Source organism: Limanda limanda, chromosome 18 (genome assembly GCF_963576545.1).
Source record: "Limanda limanda chromosome 18, fLimLim1.1, whole genome shotgun sequence".
NCBI lineage: Eukaryota > Metazoa > Chordata > Actinopteri > Pleuronectiformes > Pleuronectidae > Limanda > Limanda limanda.
The window spans coordinates 1,068,044-1,087,970 of record NC_083653.1 but is presented as its reverse complement, the minus strand read 5'-3'; the positions used below and the strand labels follow the sequence as shown (position 1 = coordinate 1,087,970).

The 19,927-nt window shown below is 44.8% G+C and overlaps 1 protein-coding gene across 1 annotated transcript in view; it reads left to right on the top strand.

The window, feature by feature from the left end:
* myo6a (myosin VIa) overlaps positions 1-19,927 on the top strand; it is an 88,774-nt gene that overhangs the window by 22,000 nt on the left and 46,847 nt on the right. Inside the window, exons 4-12 of the mRNA XM_061091414.1 lie at positions 131-204; positions 1,163-1,292; positions 1,414-1,519; positions 1,991-2,046; positions 2,358-2,455; positions 2,894-3,058; positions 5,909-5,989; positions 11,604-11,784; positions 14,318-14,462. Of these exons, the coding sequence (XP_060947397.1) occupies positions 131-204; positions 1,163-1,292; positions 1,414-1,519; positions 1,991-2,046; positions 2,358-2,455; positions 2,894-3,058; positions 5,909-5,989; positions 11,604-11,784; positions 14,318-14,462 (1,036 nt within the window). The remainder of the gene's footprint in view (positions 1-130; positions 205-1,162; positions 1,293-1,413; positions 1,520-1,990; positions 2,047-2,357; positions 2,456-2,893; positions 3,059-5,908; positions 5,990-11,603; positions 11,785-14,317; positions 14,463-19,927) is intronic.

The following is a 19,927-nucleotide window of genomic DNA, read 5'->3' as shown; positions in this document are numbered from 1 at the left end:
GAGAGCAGATAGATACACGATGTGAATTCTTAAAAAAATGATAAAGTAAACGTTACTGTGCAGCCTGTGTATTATTCTATGTTGCATGTGTGTCTCTCTAACCTTGTTTCTGTCCCTCGATGTGTCTCAGGTTCTCTGATGTACCTGAATGAAGCGACTCTGCTCAACAATGTTCGTGTGAGATACAGCAAAGACAAGATTTATGTAAGTGATTAAAAACACAACAAGATAAAACATCGGAATCTTCCAAAGTTTGAATTAAACCAACTGAACTTTACGTTTGTTGATGTCTTACGTCACATGTTCCTCTGAGCAGATAGAAATGTCCTCATGTTCCTAAAACCGTCCTCACTCCTCCAGAATGTCCTCACTCCTCCAGAATGTCCTCACTCCTCCAGAACGTCCTCACTCCTCACTCCAGACCAACAGCGTCACTTTTAATGATCATTGTATTTTCATTTTCTTTGTGATTGATTTATTTGTGTTGTCCTGAGTGTGAGCAGCAGCATCTAGTGGCTGAAAGAGGAACTGACTCTGGGTCTGAAACACCACTTCAGATTCTTCACATCAGACACACTGATCTATTTATTCCTTCATTAATGAACTTAAACGTTCAGTTTTTATTGAAACTGTTTAATAAGTAAGTTTGATGCTGTTTTGTTTCTCGTCTTGAGGATAAAATATGATAAACGTGATTCAGTCTCAACATGAAACTGAAGATTCAAACCTTCCTGAGGAGAGCATCGATCTCAGCAGTGTGTTAGACTGATGACGCTTAGCTGCATGTTCCTAATAAACTGGAAACTGTGGGTCAGAAACAGGTTTATCTCCTAGGACAAGATGAGCACATGAAGGTTGAGCAGAGTTTTGAACAGATGATCGTTTCAAAGGAAAGACGAGATCTCACGTTCCTGATGAGTTCAGTGAAACTCAGGTTTTTAAAATCTCTAGATCACTTGTGAGTAATGAGACCTGATTTCACTCTCACAGTTTATTAGTTCTGAACGCTGGAGTTAAACGCCTTGCTGCTTTGGGATTCTGGGAAATGTAGTTTATCACCAAGGGGAATTCACTCTGCAGGTTGTGTGATTAAATAACTGAGCTCCCACCTCAGATGCTTTCATCACCTGACGGTTGTTGTTTCTTCTTCTTCTTCCTCCAGACGTTCGTGGCCAACATCCTGATCGCGGTGAACCCGTACTACGACCTCCCAAAGCTTTACTCGCCAGAGACCATCAAGCAGTACCGGGGCCGGTCTCTGGGGACGCTGCCGCCGCACGTGTACGCCATCGGTGAGTGAGCACGTCCGCTGCCCCCTGCTGGATCCCTGGGGTCAGCGTCTGATCTAACCTGCCTGTGTGTGTGTGTGTGTGTGTGTGTGTGTCTGTGTGTGTGTCTGTGTGTGTGTCTCAGCCGATAAGGCCTACAGGGACATGAGGGTGCTGAAGATGAGCCAGTCCATCATCGTCTCAGGGGAGTCCGGAGCCGGGAAGACAGAAAACACCAAGTTTGTGCTGAAGTGAGAACGACGCTGCTACATGAGACTCACGAGTTTCAGTTTTATTATCACTTCAAATACTCACTCAGGGAATTCAGAGAAATGAGTTTGACTTAGTTTCATCAAACACTATAAAGTCTGAGTTTGTTTTATACGATGGAGTGAAATGGCCACGGGAGGAAACAGTAAATTCTCTGATTTTGAGGAATAAAGTCTCAGTTAAATGAGAAAAAAATCATATAATGTTATGGGAATAAAATTTCAATTTAACGAGGATAAAGTCATAATATTAAGAGAATGATAATATTATGACGAGATAACGAGATAAATCATAAATCGTTTGCATATGTCTGTGACCACAGCAGTTTGGGATTTACAGTTTTTTTTTAAATCATCTCATTCCTCAGATAGTTTTTTACAACTGGAACTGAAATCCTGAAATGTTGTTTGTGTTGAATCCTTCTCATGTGACTCTGCTGTGTGTGTTCCCAGATACCTGACGACCTCGTACGGAACCGGCCAGGACATCGACGAGAGGATCGTGGAAGGTGAGACTCAGGCAGAGGATCCTGGGAGATGTTCTTCTCCTGGTTCGGATCCTTCTGAGGCTTTTATCAGGAGCTGACGACTGAAAATCACTCGTCTGATTCAAATGTTAAAAACCACCAAGATCTGAAAAGGTCTTCGTGAAAACAGGCGTTACCCTGATTAAAGCTAGATACATTATCAGGTGGAACATATAATGTAAGAACACAACTCAGCTGCAGATATAAAACAGGTCTGGTTGTTTTTAGACGTTTTAATGTGGAAAAGGTTCGGTTTATAGCTTTTTAATTTGGTCCCTTTCTCCCCCCCACAGCGAACCCCCTGCTGGAGGCTTTCGGAAACGCCAAGACGGTTCGGAACAACAACAGCAGCCGCTTCGGGAAGTTCGTGGAAATCCACTTTAACGAGAAGGTAGATTTATTTTTCAGTGTTTTCTAAAACAACACAGACAAATCGGTTTGAGACTTCAGAGTTTGTACGAGTCTCATCTGGAGAAAACTCAGGAGACGTCTTGAATTCAACATGATGCTTAATTATCATAAACTCTTATTAAGGAGCTCTGTGAACAAAAGTATCAGCTGAGATGCTTTAACAGTTTCTGCAACTTGATATAATTCACTTTATTAACACATAGATTTCACACACACATGAATAATAAGTGTTATTTCTCTTTTTATCACCATTGCTCTTTTCAGAATCACTACTTAATGAAGCTAAACCCATTTAAAAAGTAATGATCGTGATATAAGTAACAGGAAGTGAGGTCATCATGTGCTCACATGTGCTTCACATGTATTCCTGTGTGTTTGGAACATGTTAGAGACGTTTTGCCCGTGTTGCTGTTTGCAGAACACGGTGGTGGGCGGCTTCGTGTCCCACTACCTGCTGGAGAAGTCCAGGATCTGCAGGCAGAGCAAAGAGGAGAGAAACTACCACATCTTCTACCGCCTGTGCGCCGGAGCGTCCGAGGACATCAGGCAGAAGTTTCACCTCAGCTCCCCCGACTCCTTCAGGGTAGGAAGGGTTTGTTTTACTGTTGCATGGACCCAGTGGGATGAAGGAGGAAGAGGAGGAGAGGAGGAGGAGAGGAGGAGAGGAGGTGGTCCTGTGAGTTTACCTCCTGGCAGCAGAGGAATCCTGATCAACGTGTTGGAGGTTGTTGACCACTGGACGGACTCCAGCTCCGTCGGCTCTCAGCTCATTAACCTGCTGCTCCGTCCTCTGCTCCTCCTTCATCCCTCCGACTCACTTTGAATTCAGCAGCGCTCGCACTCCTCAGTGCTCGTGACTGCCCCCCCCCCCCCCCCGCTGCACGAGGCATCGATCAAGTCTCTATCCTCCGATCGACAGGTCGCCCGACTCTGCTGCCTGATCGCTGACATCCATGTTTTAAATGACGACTCGCTGAATGAGATATGAGGAGACAGATATTTCCGACTGACAGTAAAACAGCTGATGTATCGTCCCTGCAGAGCTAAACGACTTTTTAAAACCAGAAGCAACCATATTTGAATATGGGGGGTGGAGCGTGACTGAAAGCTGCTTTATGGTCTGTTTGACTCTAAATGATCATCAATCACTAAATGAACATCAGCTGTTTGAAGAAGACTTGAAACTAGAGACTGAGACAGAAACTCCTGAATGTTACTGACGTTATAAAATGAGAAGAAGAGTCATTTTCTATAGAAACTACTGTTTGATAAACAGGTTAAAGTTCAGACTTAAAGCCACAAGACGTCTCATCATGTGAGCGTTTAAACATATCAAGAAAAATCTAATACATAGACACTCTGTTCTGGTGTGAGACCGAGGACTCAATCCCTCCTCTTTGCATAGTGGACACCAGATGGCAGCACTGAGCCGCAGCTGAGCCCCAGCTCTTGATTCGGCTGCTCAGTGTTTATCAGAGGTTTAAAGACCGAGCTGTGTTTACCATCATGTCTGCTCTGCTCAATCTGAATCGTTAACCTCCAGTTACAGTCATGGCTGCAGCAGAAGTGGTGAAGCTTCAGATGATGACTGTTGCATTCCGGCTGCCGCTCAGACGCAGGTGAGGACGGACATATCGATCCGTCCGAGCCGGAGACGACAGGAAAGTGCTCGACTGGCAGCGAGTGTTAAAGAGAGCAGCAGAAAACATCGACCTGAGAATCAGTCTCGTGTGAAGAAACACGTCCGTACAGTTGGTTTCAGCTTCAGAACATCGATCTGAAGCTTCATCGCTCTCACAGAAACACTCAGGATTGATTCCTCTCGTCACGTCTCACCTCTCCTGGCTCGGCTGAGTCCCACGTGTGGCCTGCTTCCCTCGAGACCATCGAGTCGCCTGGGTCTGTCCCTACAACCTGGATTCTCTGATTTCCCCCTTTTGTAAAAGAGCTGAGTCACCACGACTGTTGGAGCAGAAAGACAGATAAATGCCGTCTCGGTTTCTAAAAGCCTTTCGTTCCTCTGTTGACAGAATCTAAACTCAATCCTCTATTCTCACCTGTCATCTGAAGCCGGGGGCAGAGAGCAGGGTTTTAAAAACAAAGGCCTTGGTTTGAAGTGACTCACACAATGGAGATGAGACCTGAAGGAGTTGAAGTACTTGTGTATCTGCAGAGGAGCAGTAAAAGCATTTAACAAACACACAATGGAAAAGTAATAAAAGTAAACGTCCTGGCTATTGATACAGAAAACCATCTGGGTCCTGGTGGTTCATCAGTAGAACAGATATTGTCAGTTCTGCTCTTGCCACTGGAGAAATTATTTTTTAGCTTCACAACATCGTCTCACATTCGATCTCACGAGGTTTCATCACAACACTCGCTCTGGTGTTTCCATTCAGAGACGTGATATCAGAGCTCGACCGATTTCCTCTCGCTCCACGTGAGGATGAAAACACTGTCGCACCTGAAGCTCATTTTCATTTCATTCATTCGTTTTCGGAGGCTGAACAAGCAGCCAGTCCCTCCTGCTGCTTCTCCTATAATGAGAACCTGAGTTTGTGTCCATGTGTTGGGCCGAAAGGACTGGAGTCTCCAAACAGGACGAGCACCGGCTGGACTCCCTCACTCCCTCACCTGAGGAGTCTGAGCCGGAGTCGTCATTAGATTGTTTCTGTGCATCCGACAGCGGAGGCCAGCTGGTGAGGAGCCGTTAACACAGGAACAGAATCAATTAACGATGTGCAAATGCTGATTTTATGGTTGAGGCGAGTTCAGGAAAGTGGCGTCAGGAGGAAACTTTCCCTGACACGTCTCTGACTCACAGACTCGTTCTGCAGCTCCACCTCCACGGGTCGTTTCATGCTCGTTGACTTCAGGTCTCTTCTCCTCCGGTGATGCATCGTCTCAATTCTCCCTTCGGACCGTTTGCTCCTCTTGTCTCCACACATGAGATCAGTTTGCTTGATTTGGTCATTTTTTAAAACCTCTTCCAGGAAAGAGATAGTTCAGTATTCAGCTGATCCCACATGTTGACTCGTGTGTTTCAGGATCTTCTCAGGAAGCCGAGCACTCTCTCACTTCCGAGAGCTTTTATCTACGCTTCACGTGTCCGGTCTCTAAATGTTTCTCTCAGCTTTTATTGGCTGGTTTAACTTCGTCTGACAAAGCTCGTTAATGATATCGTAATTATTATGAAAGTCCATAAACTTCTTCAAGCATTTCCTTTAATCGTTCACACGTTTTATTATGTCTCTGTGCCGTTCTCAGCCATGTTTTTATTCCTGTTTTAATTCCTTCTTTTCCAACATGTCTTGTAAATAAAGTTTTTTTTCCTGTTCTTCAGTTTGAAGGCAGTTTCCTCTGCAGCTGATGTCTCTCTCTCTCTCTCTCTCTCTCTCTCTCTCTCTCTCTCTCTCTCTCTGTGTTCCTGCAGTACCTGAACAGAGGCTGCACTCGCTTCTTCGCTTCCAAAGACACAGACAAGCAGATCCTGCAGAATCGCAAGAGTCCCGAGGTAAAGTACCGCCGAGTCAGCACAACAAACACGTTACAGATAAGATACAGTCTGCAGGAGAGAAGGAGGGAGATGATCTGTGTGAGAGGTTTAAACTGATGATTTTACATTTCCCCATTGAAGCTTGGTTTTAAAATTACCAGGTCTGGACTGAGGACTCTGACGTTTATGGCAAATGTAAAACTTTTACATCCAAGTTTCTGTTCTTGACGACTCACAGACGGTGTTTTACCGAGAAGAAAACACCGTCTGTGAGTGGAAGGAGGAGAAAGCTGCAGTAAAACATTATGAGATGATATCATCTCACTAAAACATTTAGTCTTCAGCTTCACTTTCTACTCACAAGCTGCTGAGTTCACGCTTCAGAAATAACAAAGTAATAACGAGAAAGTGGAGTTTCAGCCAATTCGTGTTTCAACTTATTTATTATCTTATAAATCATCTTTTTGATTCATCAGCTCAAAACTCTTCAAACGTTCACTTTAGTGTCGGAGCAGAATCAGTCAAATTTACAAATACCTCCAATCATGTATTACTTATTAGATATTTAAATATTTATTTAACTAAAGCTGATTCATTGGTTCAATGTTGAGGCTTTAAAACCCGTTTGGAGCCGTTGCTCGGCAACAGTTGTTTTCACAAAGTGTTTTGTTTTCCTCTTGTTCTTCGTGTCTCGTGTTTTATTCTCGACTCAAAGTGTCTCGTCGCCGCTGACTCAGCAGATTCATTCAGATGTTTTCTGCTCAGGACATTCAGCTCATTACCTCCTCCTTCCTCCCTCCTCCCTCTATCCGTCTTCCTGCTGGTTGTCTCCTCTCGTCTCATTTTCACCATCAGGACGCTTAGCTCCGCCTCCCAGAGGGCCCAGTCTGCTCTGATTGGTTACTGTTTCTGTAATATCTCTCCCAGAAGCTCTCTGGTCAGCTAACACCGCTGTAGCCATGGTAACAGTGACATTGATTAGAGTCAGGTTGTTTTCTCGAGGACTTTTGAACTTAGTTGAACTAAAGGGAAAAAAGTCCAATATTGGAACTTGAAGACGAGAAACTAAAACCAACAGACTTTCTCTTTTCCACGTTTTTCTTCATTTCAGATATTGAGTGAATAAGAAAACACAACAGATCCGATCACTGAGACTGAATTCTTTACACCTTGGCTCCATTTTCCTGCTGTTGCATCACAGCGATTTGATTTGCAGCCGTTCTGTTGAAAGATTAAAAACCTTTCTGCCTTTTCCTTCAGTAACTCGGAATAAAAAACCCACAAAACAGCAGAGATCAGCTCGACAAAGCAGCTTCTGATTCAGTGTGTGTGACTCTTCAGATCCTGCTACACACACCTCAAAGAACCTCTCACACGTTCTACTTCATTAGTGATATGATTATTTTTCTATAAAATCCACTTTTCAAACCCGCTCGTCCTTCGTCGTCTCAGCATCCGAAGAAGTTCCAAACATTTTAATTAGCCGACTGACTGCGAGTCGGCCGCGGCACAAAGACATGGACGCGCTGCATTAATAACAAATCTCATCGTGTGAAATGAGCTCCTTCATTTGCCTTTTGGCCGGTGATTAATTATGCACAAGTATTCCATTACTGGGCCTGTGGCCGTTATTCCCCGCAGTGCAGCCTTGTTAATTATTACAGCCATTAAGAGGAACATGGACAAGAGATCGCTGCTCTGCTGAGAGTCTCTGTGGACTCTCTCACTTCCTGTTTTATAGATTTGTAATTAACTTTATTTCTTGTGTGTGTGAGCTTCCATCAACGAATAATAATTAATGTCTCTTCCAATCGTAATATACGTTTCAATATTTCTCCGTTGAGGAAAATCAAATGGTTCAGGTTGAGGGAGCAAAACTGCACTTTTGTGTTTTTTAATTATTTGTCTTTTTATTATTTATCTACTTGTCTTTGGTGAAAGAAAAAGAGGGAAAGCATTAGAGAATCTGAGCATGAAATCAATGTGTTTGCTCCCAAACTGAAAACCAATAAGTAACCACAGGAACCTGGAGCCTCTCGCTGGATTTAAACTCGCTGTTACGGCTCCGGAATGAAAAGGAGGACGTGACCTTCCATGTGCTTTTAATTGAGGTTTTGACTCTGAAGTATGAAGAGCAGATTTCAAACTGATGGTTCAGGAGATCGAGATGCGAGAGAACGTGAGAGACCAGTTCCACCCAGAGTGGAACACTTCAGTTCTCTGTCTGGAGCCACAACTCCATGGAATGAGTTCCTTCTGGCTCATGTTCCATCCAAGCTGAGGAGCTTTGTGTTGAGTAGCTTTGTGTTGAGTAGATTTGTGTTGAGTAGAATTGTGTTCAGTAGCTTTGTGTTGAGTAGATTTGTGTTGAGTAGATTTGTGTTGAGTAGCTTTGTGTTCAGTAGATTTGTGTTGAGTAGATTTGTGTTCAGTAGCTTTGTGTTGAGTAGATTTGTGTTGAGTAGATTTGTGTTGAGTAGATTTGTGTTGAGTAGAATTGTGTTGAGGAGCTTTGTGTTGAGTAGATTTGTGTTGAGTAGCTTTGTGTTGAGGAGCTTTGTGTTGAGGAGCGTTGTGTTGAGTAGATTTGTGTTCAGTAGATTTGTGTTGAGTAGCTTTGTGTTCAGTAGATTTTTGTTGAGTAGATTTGTGCTCAGTAGATTTGTGTTGAGTAGATTTGTGTTCAGTAGATTTGTGTTGAGTAGCTTTGTGTTCAGTAGATTTTTGTTGAGTAGATTTGTGCTCAGTAGATTTGTGTTGAGTAGATTTGTGTTGAGTAGCTTTGTGTTGAGTAGATTTGTGTTGAGTAGCTTTGTGTTCAGTAGATTTTTGTTGAGTAGATTTGTGCTCAGTAGATTTGTGTTGAGTAGATTTGTGTTGAGTAGCTTTGTGCTCAGTAGATTTGTGTTGAGTAGCTTTGTGTTGAGTAGATTTGTGCTCAGTAGATTTGTGTTGAGTAGATTTGTGTTCAGTAGATTTGTGTTCAGTAGATTTGTGTTCAGTAGATTTGTGTTCAGTAGATTTTTGTTGAGTAGATTTGTGTTGAGTAGATTTGTGTTCAGTAGATTTGTGTTCAGTAGATTTTTGTTGAGTAGATTTGTGTTCAGTAGATTTGTGTTCAGTAGATTTGTGTTGAGGAGCTTTGTGTTGAGTAGATTTGTGTTCAGTAGCTTTGTGTTGAGTAGAATTGTGTTGAGTAGAATTGTGTTCAGTAGATTTGTGTTCAGTAGATTTGTGTTGAGTAGCTTTGTGTTCAGTAGATTTGTGTTGAGTAGATCTGTGTTGAGGAGCTTTGTGTTGAGTAGATTTGTGTTCAGTAGATTTGTGTTGAGTAGATTTGGGTTCAGTAGCTTTGTGTTGAGTAGATTTGTGTTGAGTAGATTTGTGTTGAGTAGCTTTGTGTCGAGTAGATTTGTGTTGAGTAGCTTTGTGTTGAGTAGATTTGTGTTGAGTAGATCTGTGTTGAGTAGATTTGTGTTGAGTAGCTTTGTGTCGAGTAGATTTGTGTTGAGTAGCTTTGTGTTGAGTAGATTTGTGTTGAGTAGATCTGTGTTGAGTAGATTTGTGTTGAGTAGCTTTGTGTTGAGTAGCTTTGTGCTCAGTAGATTTGTGTTGAGTAGCTTTGTGTTGAGTAGATTTGTGTTGAGTAGATTTGTGTTGAGTAGCTTTGTGTTGAGTAGATTTGTGTTCAGTAGCTTTGTGTTCAGTAGATTTGTGTTGAGTAGATTTGTGTTGAGTAGATTTGTGTTCAGTAGTTAACATCTAAACGAACGCACAGGGATGAGAAGCTGACGTCCTCGAAGCTGGAGCTGCGTCAGGTGTTTGTGAGTCTGTGATAAGTGACGTGTGTTGTGTGTCTCCTCACTGCTCCGTCTCATATCACACAGGACCACCGGGTGATTTGGTTTTCCATCGTGTCCACGTCTTCTCTGAGAGCTGCTCCACGGTTTCCCACTTTCCTCTCCTGTGTAGACAACACGGAGCGTTTCAATCGAAGCGACATCTCCCTGCAGATTGCTTTTTGTGGATCTCAGAATGTCGCAGTTCAGCGTGGTGTAAACCCGACCACCCCCCCCCCCCCCCTCAAGATGTCCGCCGTGTGTGTCCGCAGGCGATCAGAGAGAAATGATGCGTTCAACCTCTCCTCATGTTCTGCTGTTTACATGTTAGATTGTGAGAAACGGCCTCATCCCAACGTGTTGGTCGGAGGTTCTGCAGCGCCGCTCTCCACACGCCGCTCGGCCTCATCAGATCAATGCTCCTGTAACACCACAGCCAGCACCAGACAGTTATTACTCTTATTTTACACTGATTGCTTTGGATTTTCCTTCTGTTTCCAGCCGCGCTGAGACAGGAGCGTTAGAACCCGTCGTGTTGAGGGGAATTGCATCGTTTCTCTTTGTGAACCTGCAAACACGAAGAGAATCAATGATGCATCTGCCAAGTCAGTGGAATGAACTCCCTCAGAATCTGTAGTTTTAACTCTGAACTTCTGCTGTGGATCAGAATCTGCATCTAAACACATTATGATGGAGAACGTGATCGTCATGATCCATGATGTCAGATACTTTGGACCAGATTTCATTAATATAGTGAAGCAAAGGAAAAACAACATTGATAAAGAATATTTTATTATATTTCACCTTATTCTACTCGTTCTGATCACATTTTTTGTACGACACCCTTCAACAGTAAAGTTTATAAATGATAATATTTATAAAGACCCAACAACTCGACCATAACCCACTGGATCTGGTTCAGAAAAACATGTTCTGCCTTTTTCTGACAGAAGCAGAAAAGCCTCAAAAGTGAGTAAAACTGCTTCTAACGCTGGAATAACAAGAAGTGGCTGTTAACTCTGCAGCCGCGACACGAAGACTTATCAGGACTCGGGCTCGCAGCCGGCGTCGCCTCCCGCCTCCGATCTACGTGATCCGACTCCGTGAGCCTCAGTGAAAGAAGCCGAATGGAAATCCAATGAGAACCTGATTAAATAGAGGAAGCAACTAAGCAGGAGAATTCATTTTCTACTTAATTCCATCACAAGGGACACAGAGTGGCTGGTGTCTGCTTTAGCCTGCGGACATCATCAGACTGTGACATTCTGGAGAAGGTTATTCAGGTGTGTGTGTGTGTCTTTGTGTGTGTGTGTGTGTGTGTGTGTGTGTGTGTGTCTCTTCTCTGCTGCAGATTGAGATGTGTGTAATGTTCTGCTTCTCCTGCTCTGCACACGTCTCCTCAGTGACCTGTCGGGTGAATGTAGAATTCACACGTTCATTTTGCAGCGTGGAGATGAAATGAGAGTAATTCTGAAAGCTGATTGGAGGAGGAGGGTCAGTTGGGTTTCTTCTTACGAGCGAAGCCACGCACTTCCTCCAAGTAGTGAAATAAGTTATTCTTTAGAAGCTCGACTGACACAGAATGAGAAGCACGGAGGTAAATAGTCAAGGAAGAGCGGTAGAAGGGATAGAAGTGAAGCTGGAACGACAGGATGAAAGTAAAGCAGTGGAAATGATGTTTGATGAAAAGGTTGAATAATCACCTGTGTGTTAGAAGGAAGTAAAGATGTCAGGTATGAAAGGAGAGGAAGTTAACGTCTCTCTCTCTCTCTCTCTGCGTCCTCGTCCCTCAGCACCTGAAGGCCGGCCCCCTGAAGGACCCGCTGCTGGACGACCAGGGCGACTTCAACAGGATGTGCGTGGCCATGAAGAAGATCGGCCTGGACGACACGGAGAAGCTGGACCTGTTCAGGGTGGTGGCCGGCGTGCTGAACCTGGGCAACATCGACTTCGAGGAGACGGGCAGCACGTCAGGTGAGAACATCACCAGTGACACGTGATCTGTGAGCGTCTGAAATCATGTCCATCACCTTCCAGTGAACGTGTCCAGCTGTGAAAACATCATCATCATCATCATCAGATCATTAAACTGAGATTAGACCAACGAACCACGGCTGTAAATAACCTGCAGTTAGTTCCTCACTTTATAAAACGGTTCTGTCTCCAAGACTCAGCAGGAAACTACCAAGGTCTTCTTCTTATAATTAGAGTTTCTACTTATATATGAAATCTGCCCGGCGACTGTGCCCGTGGGAAACGTTTCCCTGTTCACTGCCCCCTGGTGGAAACATGATAGATTCACAGGATCCAATCGCTGATGTGATGAAGTCACAGAGGATCTGATTGGTCGTTTATCATCAGCTGGAACTGATGACAGCGGCAGCTCGCAGGTTCCTAAGTGGCAGCTGCCATTTGGATCCCAGCGCCCGAGACTGAGCGGCTGATTGATGGACGTAATATTCCCTCCTCCTCCTCCTCCTCCTCCTCCTCCTCCTCCTCCTCCTCCTCCTCCTCCTCCTCCTCCTCCTCCTCCTCCTCCTCCTCCTCCTCCTCCTCCTCCTCCAGGGAGGATGATGAATGACACGTTGGTACGAGGGTGAAAAGTTGCTCCGGGCGTTTGTTTTTCACACGTAATTAAAACCACAGAAAACGCGACAGGCGACTTCTAACTTACATCTCCTTTAATTATTCCTTCCTCTCGAGGGAAATGTGGTAATTACAGAGTTTTAGAAAAACGTTCAAGTTTTCTGTCCTTCACATTTGAAGAGGCGTCGAGTCCGAAGCTCGACGCCATCGCACGTCTCGTCTCCCACAGGAGCTTCAGACCCAACTCCTCAGCTCTCGGTTCGTCCAGCCAGCCACAGTTTGGTCCCTGGAGGATTTTAGGGAGATTTTAAACAATTTGTCGAAGCCAGAAAAGCTTTTTATTTATTCATGGAGCTTGGAAACCTCCAGGAGTCGCATCAGTTCAGAGGACAAACAAGGAAGCGTGTGTTTGACTGAGGCGTCAAGTCCGATTCCACGGAGCTGAGACGGACACACGACCACCAGGAAGATTCAGATCCGTAATGAATGGCTGCCGTCAGAGGCCGTTACAGATGTGACGGCTTCAGAAACGCTGAGTCGTGGCAGCGAATCAATCAGAGGAGACGTGACCGGACGGATGGAGGCGGAGCTGTAGATGTGGAGGACTGATCCTGAGGAGAGAGACGACAACAGGAGGAGGAGTCGGTTTCTGTGGGAGATGAGACAAACAACCACATTATTCTATCAAAGTGTCTCAGATGGCTGAACGGGTCGCCCACTAATCGCAGGGTTGATTCCCAGCTCCTCCACTGTCCCCAAATACAGTTGATAATAGAAGACCGAACATAGATTAATCCACCGCTAAAAGTAGTTCCCCACATTCATCAAGCTTTTAGACAATAGTTTAGTTTATGTCACGCAACATAAACTCAAAGTCCTGGATTTTAATGAAATGTTACAATATGTGTGAAGTGGTAGAAGCCGGCTGATATGAAAACCACTCTCAAATAAATCCGATAATACGATTGAAAGACAAACAGGATCTTCAGAGCAGGATCTGAATCAGTACAAGAGAGGAAAACTGACAATATATTAATAACAAAAACAATATGATAGAAGAAAACCATGTACATCTGAAGTAACACGAAAAGATAATAGAATTCTCAGTGTGTCGGTTCATCCGTTTCCATCTGGGCTTTGTTCCCGTCTCCCTCGACTCGCTGGCTTCTCAGCACGTGGGCGTCGACCTCTCACTGATCGACCTTGAATCCGCTCGGACGCCTTCGGGGGACGGAGCGCTCGTCGATATGTCATCACAGACGTGCACGCTGCTGCCGAGCTGAACAAAGGAAACACTTAATCCTTCTGGCACGTCGTGAGAGGCTGGATGTGCTCGGGGGGGTCGGGGGGGTCGGGGGGGTCGGGTCAGCGCCTCATCACAAACGCCTCAGACGCCACAGCAGCCGGGTTCCTCCGACCCACTCGACTGACGCGTCCACGCTAAGCAGAAGGAAATGTTTATTATTATGATCAAATATAACAACGATCAACTTTGTCTGGTTTGTTTGGATTAAGATATGAATACATGTAGAAATATGATGTAGAACAGATGTATTCAACAGGAATTTAAATGTCTTTAAATAGACATTAACATGAATCCAACATATTATAAGGAACGGATACATGGAGGCAGAAGACGTTATCTTTCTGTGTATTATTTGAATAGTTAGTATTGATTGCACAATAACAGGATAGCTATGTTTATAGAGGGCACTAGGCCCAGTTTAATAAAAAACAATTTTATACAATATATATAGTAGAGGGTCCCTGCTCTATCTCTCCATCAGCTTGGGGGTCCTTGGCCTGAAAAACGTTGAAGACCCCTGATGTAGAATATAAGCTGTACAGTCATGTTAGCTTCTCCTGGTCTGGTGTGAACCTCGCCCTCTTCCTGACCTCTGCCCTTCTCCTCGTCTTGCAGGCGGCTGCACCATCAGGAAACAGTCGAGTCAGACGGTGGAGCAGTGTGCCGAGCTGCTGGGACTGGAGCAGGACGACCTGCGGGTCAGCCTCACCTCCAGGGTCATGCTCACAACTGCAGGGGGCGCCAAAGGAACAGTCATCAAGTAAGGGGCCTGACACGCACACACACACACACACACACACACACACACACACACACACACACACATACATGTACACTGACATTCCCTCCGTCTCGCAGCTGGAGTCACAGACTTCTGTCCTCAGAGGTTTGATACCGACTCGCTGCTGGTTCCCTGAGGTTCTGTTCGGTCTTTTAGTCGTTTTGTTTTCTGGTGAAGTGACTGAACGTCTGTGGGAAACTTGTGATCCACTGAATGAACCTCGTGGTGAGACTCTCAACTAAAAACCTCAGACTCCTGTCGTGTCCCCCTGGCGGCCCCCGAGCCTCGGGTTGGAAACCGCTGCGGTGCAGAAACATGAAGTGTAACCGCACACAACAAACCAACAACACATTGATTTACAGCGTTAGCACTCAGAAGCTCAGTGGGTCAGATCCACTGGGACGCACAGAGACACAACAGTAATCTCACTCCTGCATTTATGGTCTTGTTATCACCGTCCAGAGAGACGGAGAAACACCGACTCCTTTCAGCTGACATCAGAATGAACCATAAAGTGCAGCCAGGCTCGGAGTCCACGCGCCTCCTGGTCCACGCGCCTCCTCGTCCACGCTCCTCCTCGTCCACGCGCCTCCTGGTCTCTGAGACCCGAGAGCCGCTGCCAACACTCGTTACGAACACAGTGTGGAGCCATCTGGACTTTCACTGAAGCGTCTGGATGCTGGAATTAGATTCATTAGAAAAGGTGGAACAGGTGATTGGATGCCACCTCCGCATCACTTAGTGCCGGCCTACATTTCCCAGAAGGCCTTGTGACAACCTCAGTGAAGGCCGGCCCACTCCTGTTGCTGCCTCACAAACTCAGACCCTGGCATTTTCCAAAAGAGTAAATGAGTTCTCAGCAGTTTTCTTATATTTTCAGAAATTGCACAGACCAAAGAACAAGATTTTAGATTTAAATTTTTGTTGTACATGTTTTTTTTTGTGATCTTGTCATAACACCTCATAGGAAGATGTTGTTATTCCCGAAGGCCTCATCTTTGCGTTACGTTACCCGACTGCTGGCTCACCACCTGGTTGGATTCATGTGCTGCGTCAGAGTAAAATGTTTTTATTCAGGTCAAACAGAATGACAAAGTTGAGAGCGATCACCAATTTACCTGGAATTCATCCTCTCTGATTTTAATAATGCTCCATATTCAGAAAGGAAAGGGGAATAAAAGCAGAATTCTGTCCAGACAACAGGAAGCTGTGAGCTCGGCCCTTTTCAATCTGTCTCTCGTTTTCTGCTTCCTCTATATCAATTCAAAAAGGTTTTACATTTGATATAAACAATATTTCCACAGGAGTGAGTCTCTGTCCAGCAGGTGTTGAACCGAGGACACGACCCGGTGTCGTCACTCGGCTCCACAGCTTGTGTTCATTCTCTCCACATGCTGAACTGTGAGAGCCTCATTTACATGTTCTGTGCTGAATGAGATGTGACAGTTGGCGTGTCGGAGCACATATGGCGTTCTCCTCCCGCTGCAGGGAAACACGCTCAACTTCACATAAGTATGATTATTATTTTTTTATTGCATTTGTGTTGGGAGAAGTTGTGTGTGTGCTGAGAACGACAGTTACCAGGATACGAGGTTTGAGCAGAAACTACTGAACCGACTTCTGTGAAACTTTGTGGACGTGTGGAGCCTGACGCAAGGTTTTCATTTCCCTCACATACACACCAGCGTCGACTCTTATCACCAGAAGCTCTCCAGCATCCCTGTTTGTTTTTGGTTTTGTTTATTCTTGCGTCTCTGCCACGTGTCCTGAACATCGTGAACACGCTGAATCCTGCGGAGGTTCGTCAGTGTTTGCTCACATGACCTTCACAAGGTCGTGCTTCTCGAGCTGTGGAGGCGTTTTGACTTCAGCGTGTTCGTGAGAAGTTGTGTTGCCGTCACCGTCACTGCAGCTGTGTCCTGAAAACTGAGGAAATAAAAAAACTAATTGTCGTACAAAAGACAAATAAAGTCCTGATTTGAACGTGACCTGTCTTCAGTGGCTCGTTAAAGGATCAGAGATAAGATTGCAAACGACGACGGGTATGAAGGCATGAACTTTGGGAGCAGGTGGACGTCAGCTCTGCGACGGAGGAGGAGGAGCTGAGTATTACACCAGAGTGACGGATCAGTTTCAGGTGTTTGAATCCACCTGGAGCTCAGAGCTGGAGCGAGCAGATGCCTCAGAGAATGAAACCCCTCGTCAGAAGAGATTCTTCCTCTGAGCTCTGGGACAATGAGACACAACCACCAGGCAGCAGTGATGGAAACACTAAATAAACCAGTACAAGCACCCAGTTGTTTCCCTGGTGCAGGGGACGATAAAAGATCAATTCAACATGAACCTACACAGACAGTGACCTGGGATTGTTCTGTTGACAGCTCGACTCCGACTCTTCATCTGAACGTCGAGCCACTCGCCTCAGTTTCAAACCTCCTACACTAATGTTTGATTCTCCTCTTTCATCCGAGGAGCCAACGCAGATGAATTAAAAGCAGCTTCCAGCCTCTGAGTGTCCGGACCGAGTCACTTCCACTCTGGTTGAAGTGACGGGGGTCTGACAGGTGCCGGGAAGGATACATGTTCTGTGTCTGTGCTTCACTGACTGCCTGGTGCAGCCTTTACAGTGTAGACAAACTGAAAACCTCAAATACATTGAGGGTGAAGCTTCTTTTCCAAGAACAGAAATCAGCTCTAGTGCTATTTGGCGTCACATACACAGAGGGCGCTGTTCTTCCAGAGCAAGCGGCTCTCTGCTGGCAGCAGATGGTGGAAGGAATGAAAAGCTGATGGAAAAAATCTCTTGCAACGTGTTCACTCTCCAATCAAAGCCAGAAAGAAAAACCCTTTGACTGAGGAAGCAATAGATCCTGTTTGCAGAGCGGGGGGGCAGATGGTGGGACGCCTGAAAAAAACCAGGTTCCACCATGTTCATCCCCTTCAGAGAGGAGGACGACTACTGACTTCACAACATCGTTTTATCAGTGGAGCAGATACTACGTGTCCTATGACCAAAGTCTTTTACAAGAGCTGATAGAAGGACATGTTGTAATGTGAATAGAAAAGTAGGTGCAACAAAAACCTTCTGAGGGACGTCAGGTGCAGCCTCTGATCTGGCAACGTGTTAGGTCCACTTACCTGCTTCCCCTAAAGTGGATGAAGGTCAACGTTCACACATTAGGTCCGACCTTCAAACTTTGCAGTTTAGTCTGAATCTAGACATCAGGTGTGAAAGGTTCCTCCGAGCAGAAGAGGAGTTCTGGGTCTGGATCTAACTGAAACTGGTTCTGTTGGTTCGCAGTGAAAACTTTTTGTTGGATAGTTTGGAATTTTGGACCAAACACAGGAAGTAGAGACAGAATTAAAACATAGAAGAAGAAGAAGAAGAAGCAGTCTTCACCTCCGACAATATAATGTTTGAACCACATGGACGTTCATTTGGTGCATTTGAACTAGTATGGAGTATTGTGTAGTACTGTGGAGTACTGTGTAGTACTGTAGAGTACTGTAGAGTACTGTGTAGAAATGTAGAGTAATGTAGAGTACTGTGGAGTACTGTGGAGTACTGTGGATGTACTGTAGAGTATTGTGGAGTACTGTGGATGTACTGTAGTACTGTGGAGTACTATAGAGTATTGCGGATGTACTGTAGTTCTGCGCCTGAAGGTGGATTGTTTGTTCCCTTTGTGTTTAACTTGTGAACAGTGCATTGTTATACGAGTATTCATTTGTGAATGTAGTCCTGGGGATTCCCTCGAGAGCGTGTGCTCAGCTCCAGCAGTCAAATAGTCAAATAAAAATAAAACCAAGGTAAAAAGATCTACTGTAAAAAAGCCAAATACATTATATAACTTTGACTATAAACATTCAAAGCTGCGTGGACTTGCGGAGAGGAAGGCAACATTTGTCGATGACGTGGACTCATCGCTGCCGCCCTAGAGGAGACACGACAGGTGAATACAGTCAAATAGGCCAACTTACAATTTAACGAAAGCCAGAGCTGTCACATTTCAATATGAACTTGCTCATATATCTTATGGTAAACTAAGTAAAATACCTCAACTGGTATAGTTGAAGATTTTAATTATGACAACAAATGATGAGGATGAAAGGGCTTCAATTTCAAGACTTTTTAAAAATATATTATGCATTTAGTTATAAGTGTGTGTGTGTCAACATTTTCCAGGACGGCGGGCTTTCATCATTTGTTCGTACGCCTGGTCTCAGAAGGTTCTACATTTGTTCGTACTCTGCGAACAAATTTATGTAAGAACATATTGATGGATCCCAGATTTGTGAGTCAAACGTTGGTACGCACGGTTGAAGCACAGATATTTTGTGGATGAGCAGGAACCTAACCCTAACCCTAACCCATGGCCTAGCCGTTGCCTTGGTAGCAGACGCCTTGTTCCGGCTCCACAGGGCTTGTAACAGCTCGTCTTGGTTCTCCGGGTCATGACGAAGTTTCTTTGGCAGATTTTACAATATTTGTTAGCACATCTAAAGCATCCACCCTGAGCTCAAGATCATTGGCGTATCTGAGCTGAAGGTTTCCCTGCTCTTGTACCTGACGGAGGTTATTCGGAGCTTCCTGGAGCTCTTTAGTCAAACGCTGCCATTCCTGCGATGCTTTCTCTTGCTTGGTCAAAGCTTCTTTGAGCTCATCACTGCACTTCTGCCTTGAGGCTCTACTTTTCTTTAAAGCAGAGGCAAATGTAATGGTCCTCTTCCTTTCTTTTTCAAGTGCAGAGGCAGTGTGACTGGCTCTCTCCTCCGAAACAGCCCTTTGGGTCTTTTCCTGATTCAGGGCGTCTTCGAGTTGAGCCTGTCTTGTCCTGCTGTCTGACAGATGTCCTTCAAAGTTATCTACCATGACTTGGAGCTTAGCAATGGAAACCAGATTTTTGGATATGATCTCATCTTTCTGTGACATGATTTCGTCATGACGCTGAGCGTGAGCTCTGTCTTTAAACATTAGCTCATACTTCTCCTGAATATCATTGTTCTGCATCTTTAGTTTTTGCATCATCATGTCGTCTGTGTCTGCTGAGGCTTTCTTTAGAATATCTATTTTTTTACATGCTTTCACGAAACGGACTTTCTGCCTCTTCACGTCTTCCTTAAATCTGCGGCAAGCTTCTCTATCTTCCTGGTGCTGCTTCAGAGAAAGCTGTATCTCATGTAGGGAATCGTCAAGTTCATGTTGGAGCCTCTTGTTCTCGGAATCCAGCTGTTGCATTTTCAGATGGTCCATTTGATCTTTTTCCTTCTTCTGCTGGGAGATGTTGGCCTCATGTTCACCTTGCAGCCTCTTGTTCTCAGATGCCAGTTGGTGATTGTCCTGAAACATTTGGTCCAGTTTATCTTTGTCCTTCTTCTGCTGGGAGATGGAAGCCTCATGATCAGCCTCAAGTTCACCTTGGAGCCTCTTGTTCCCGGAAGCT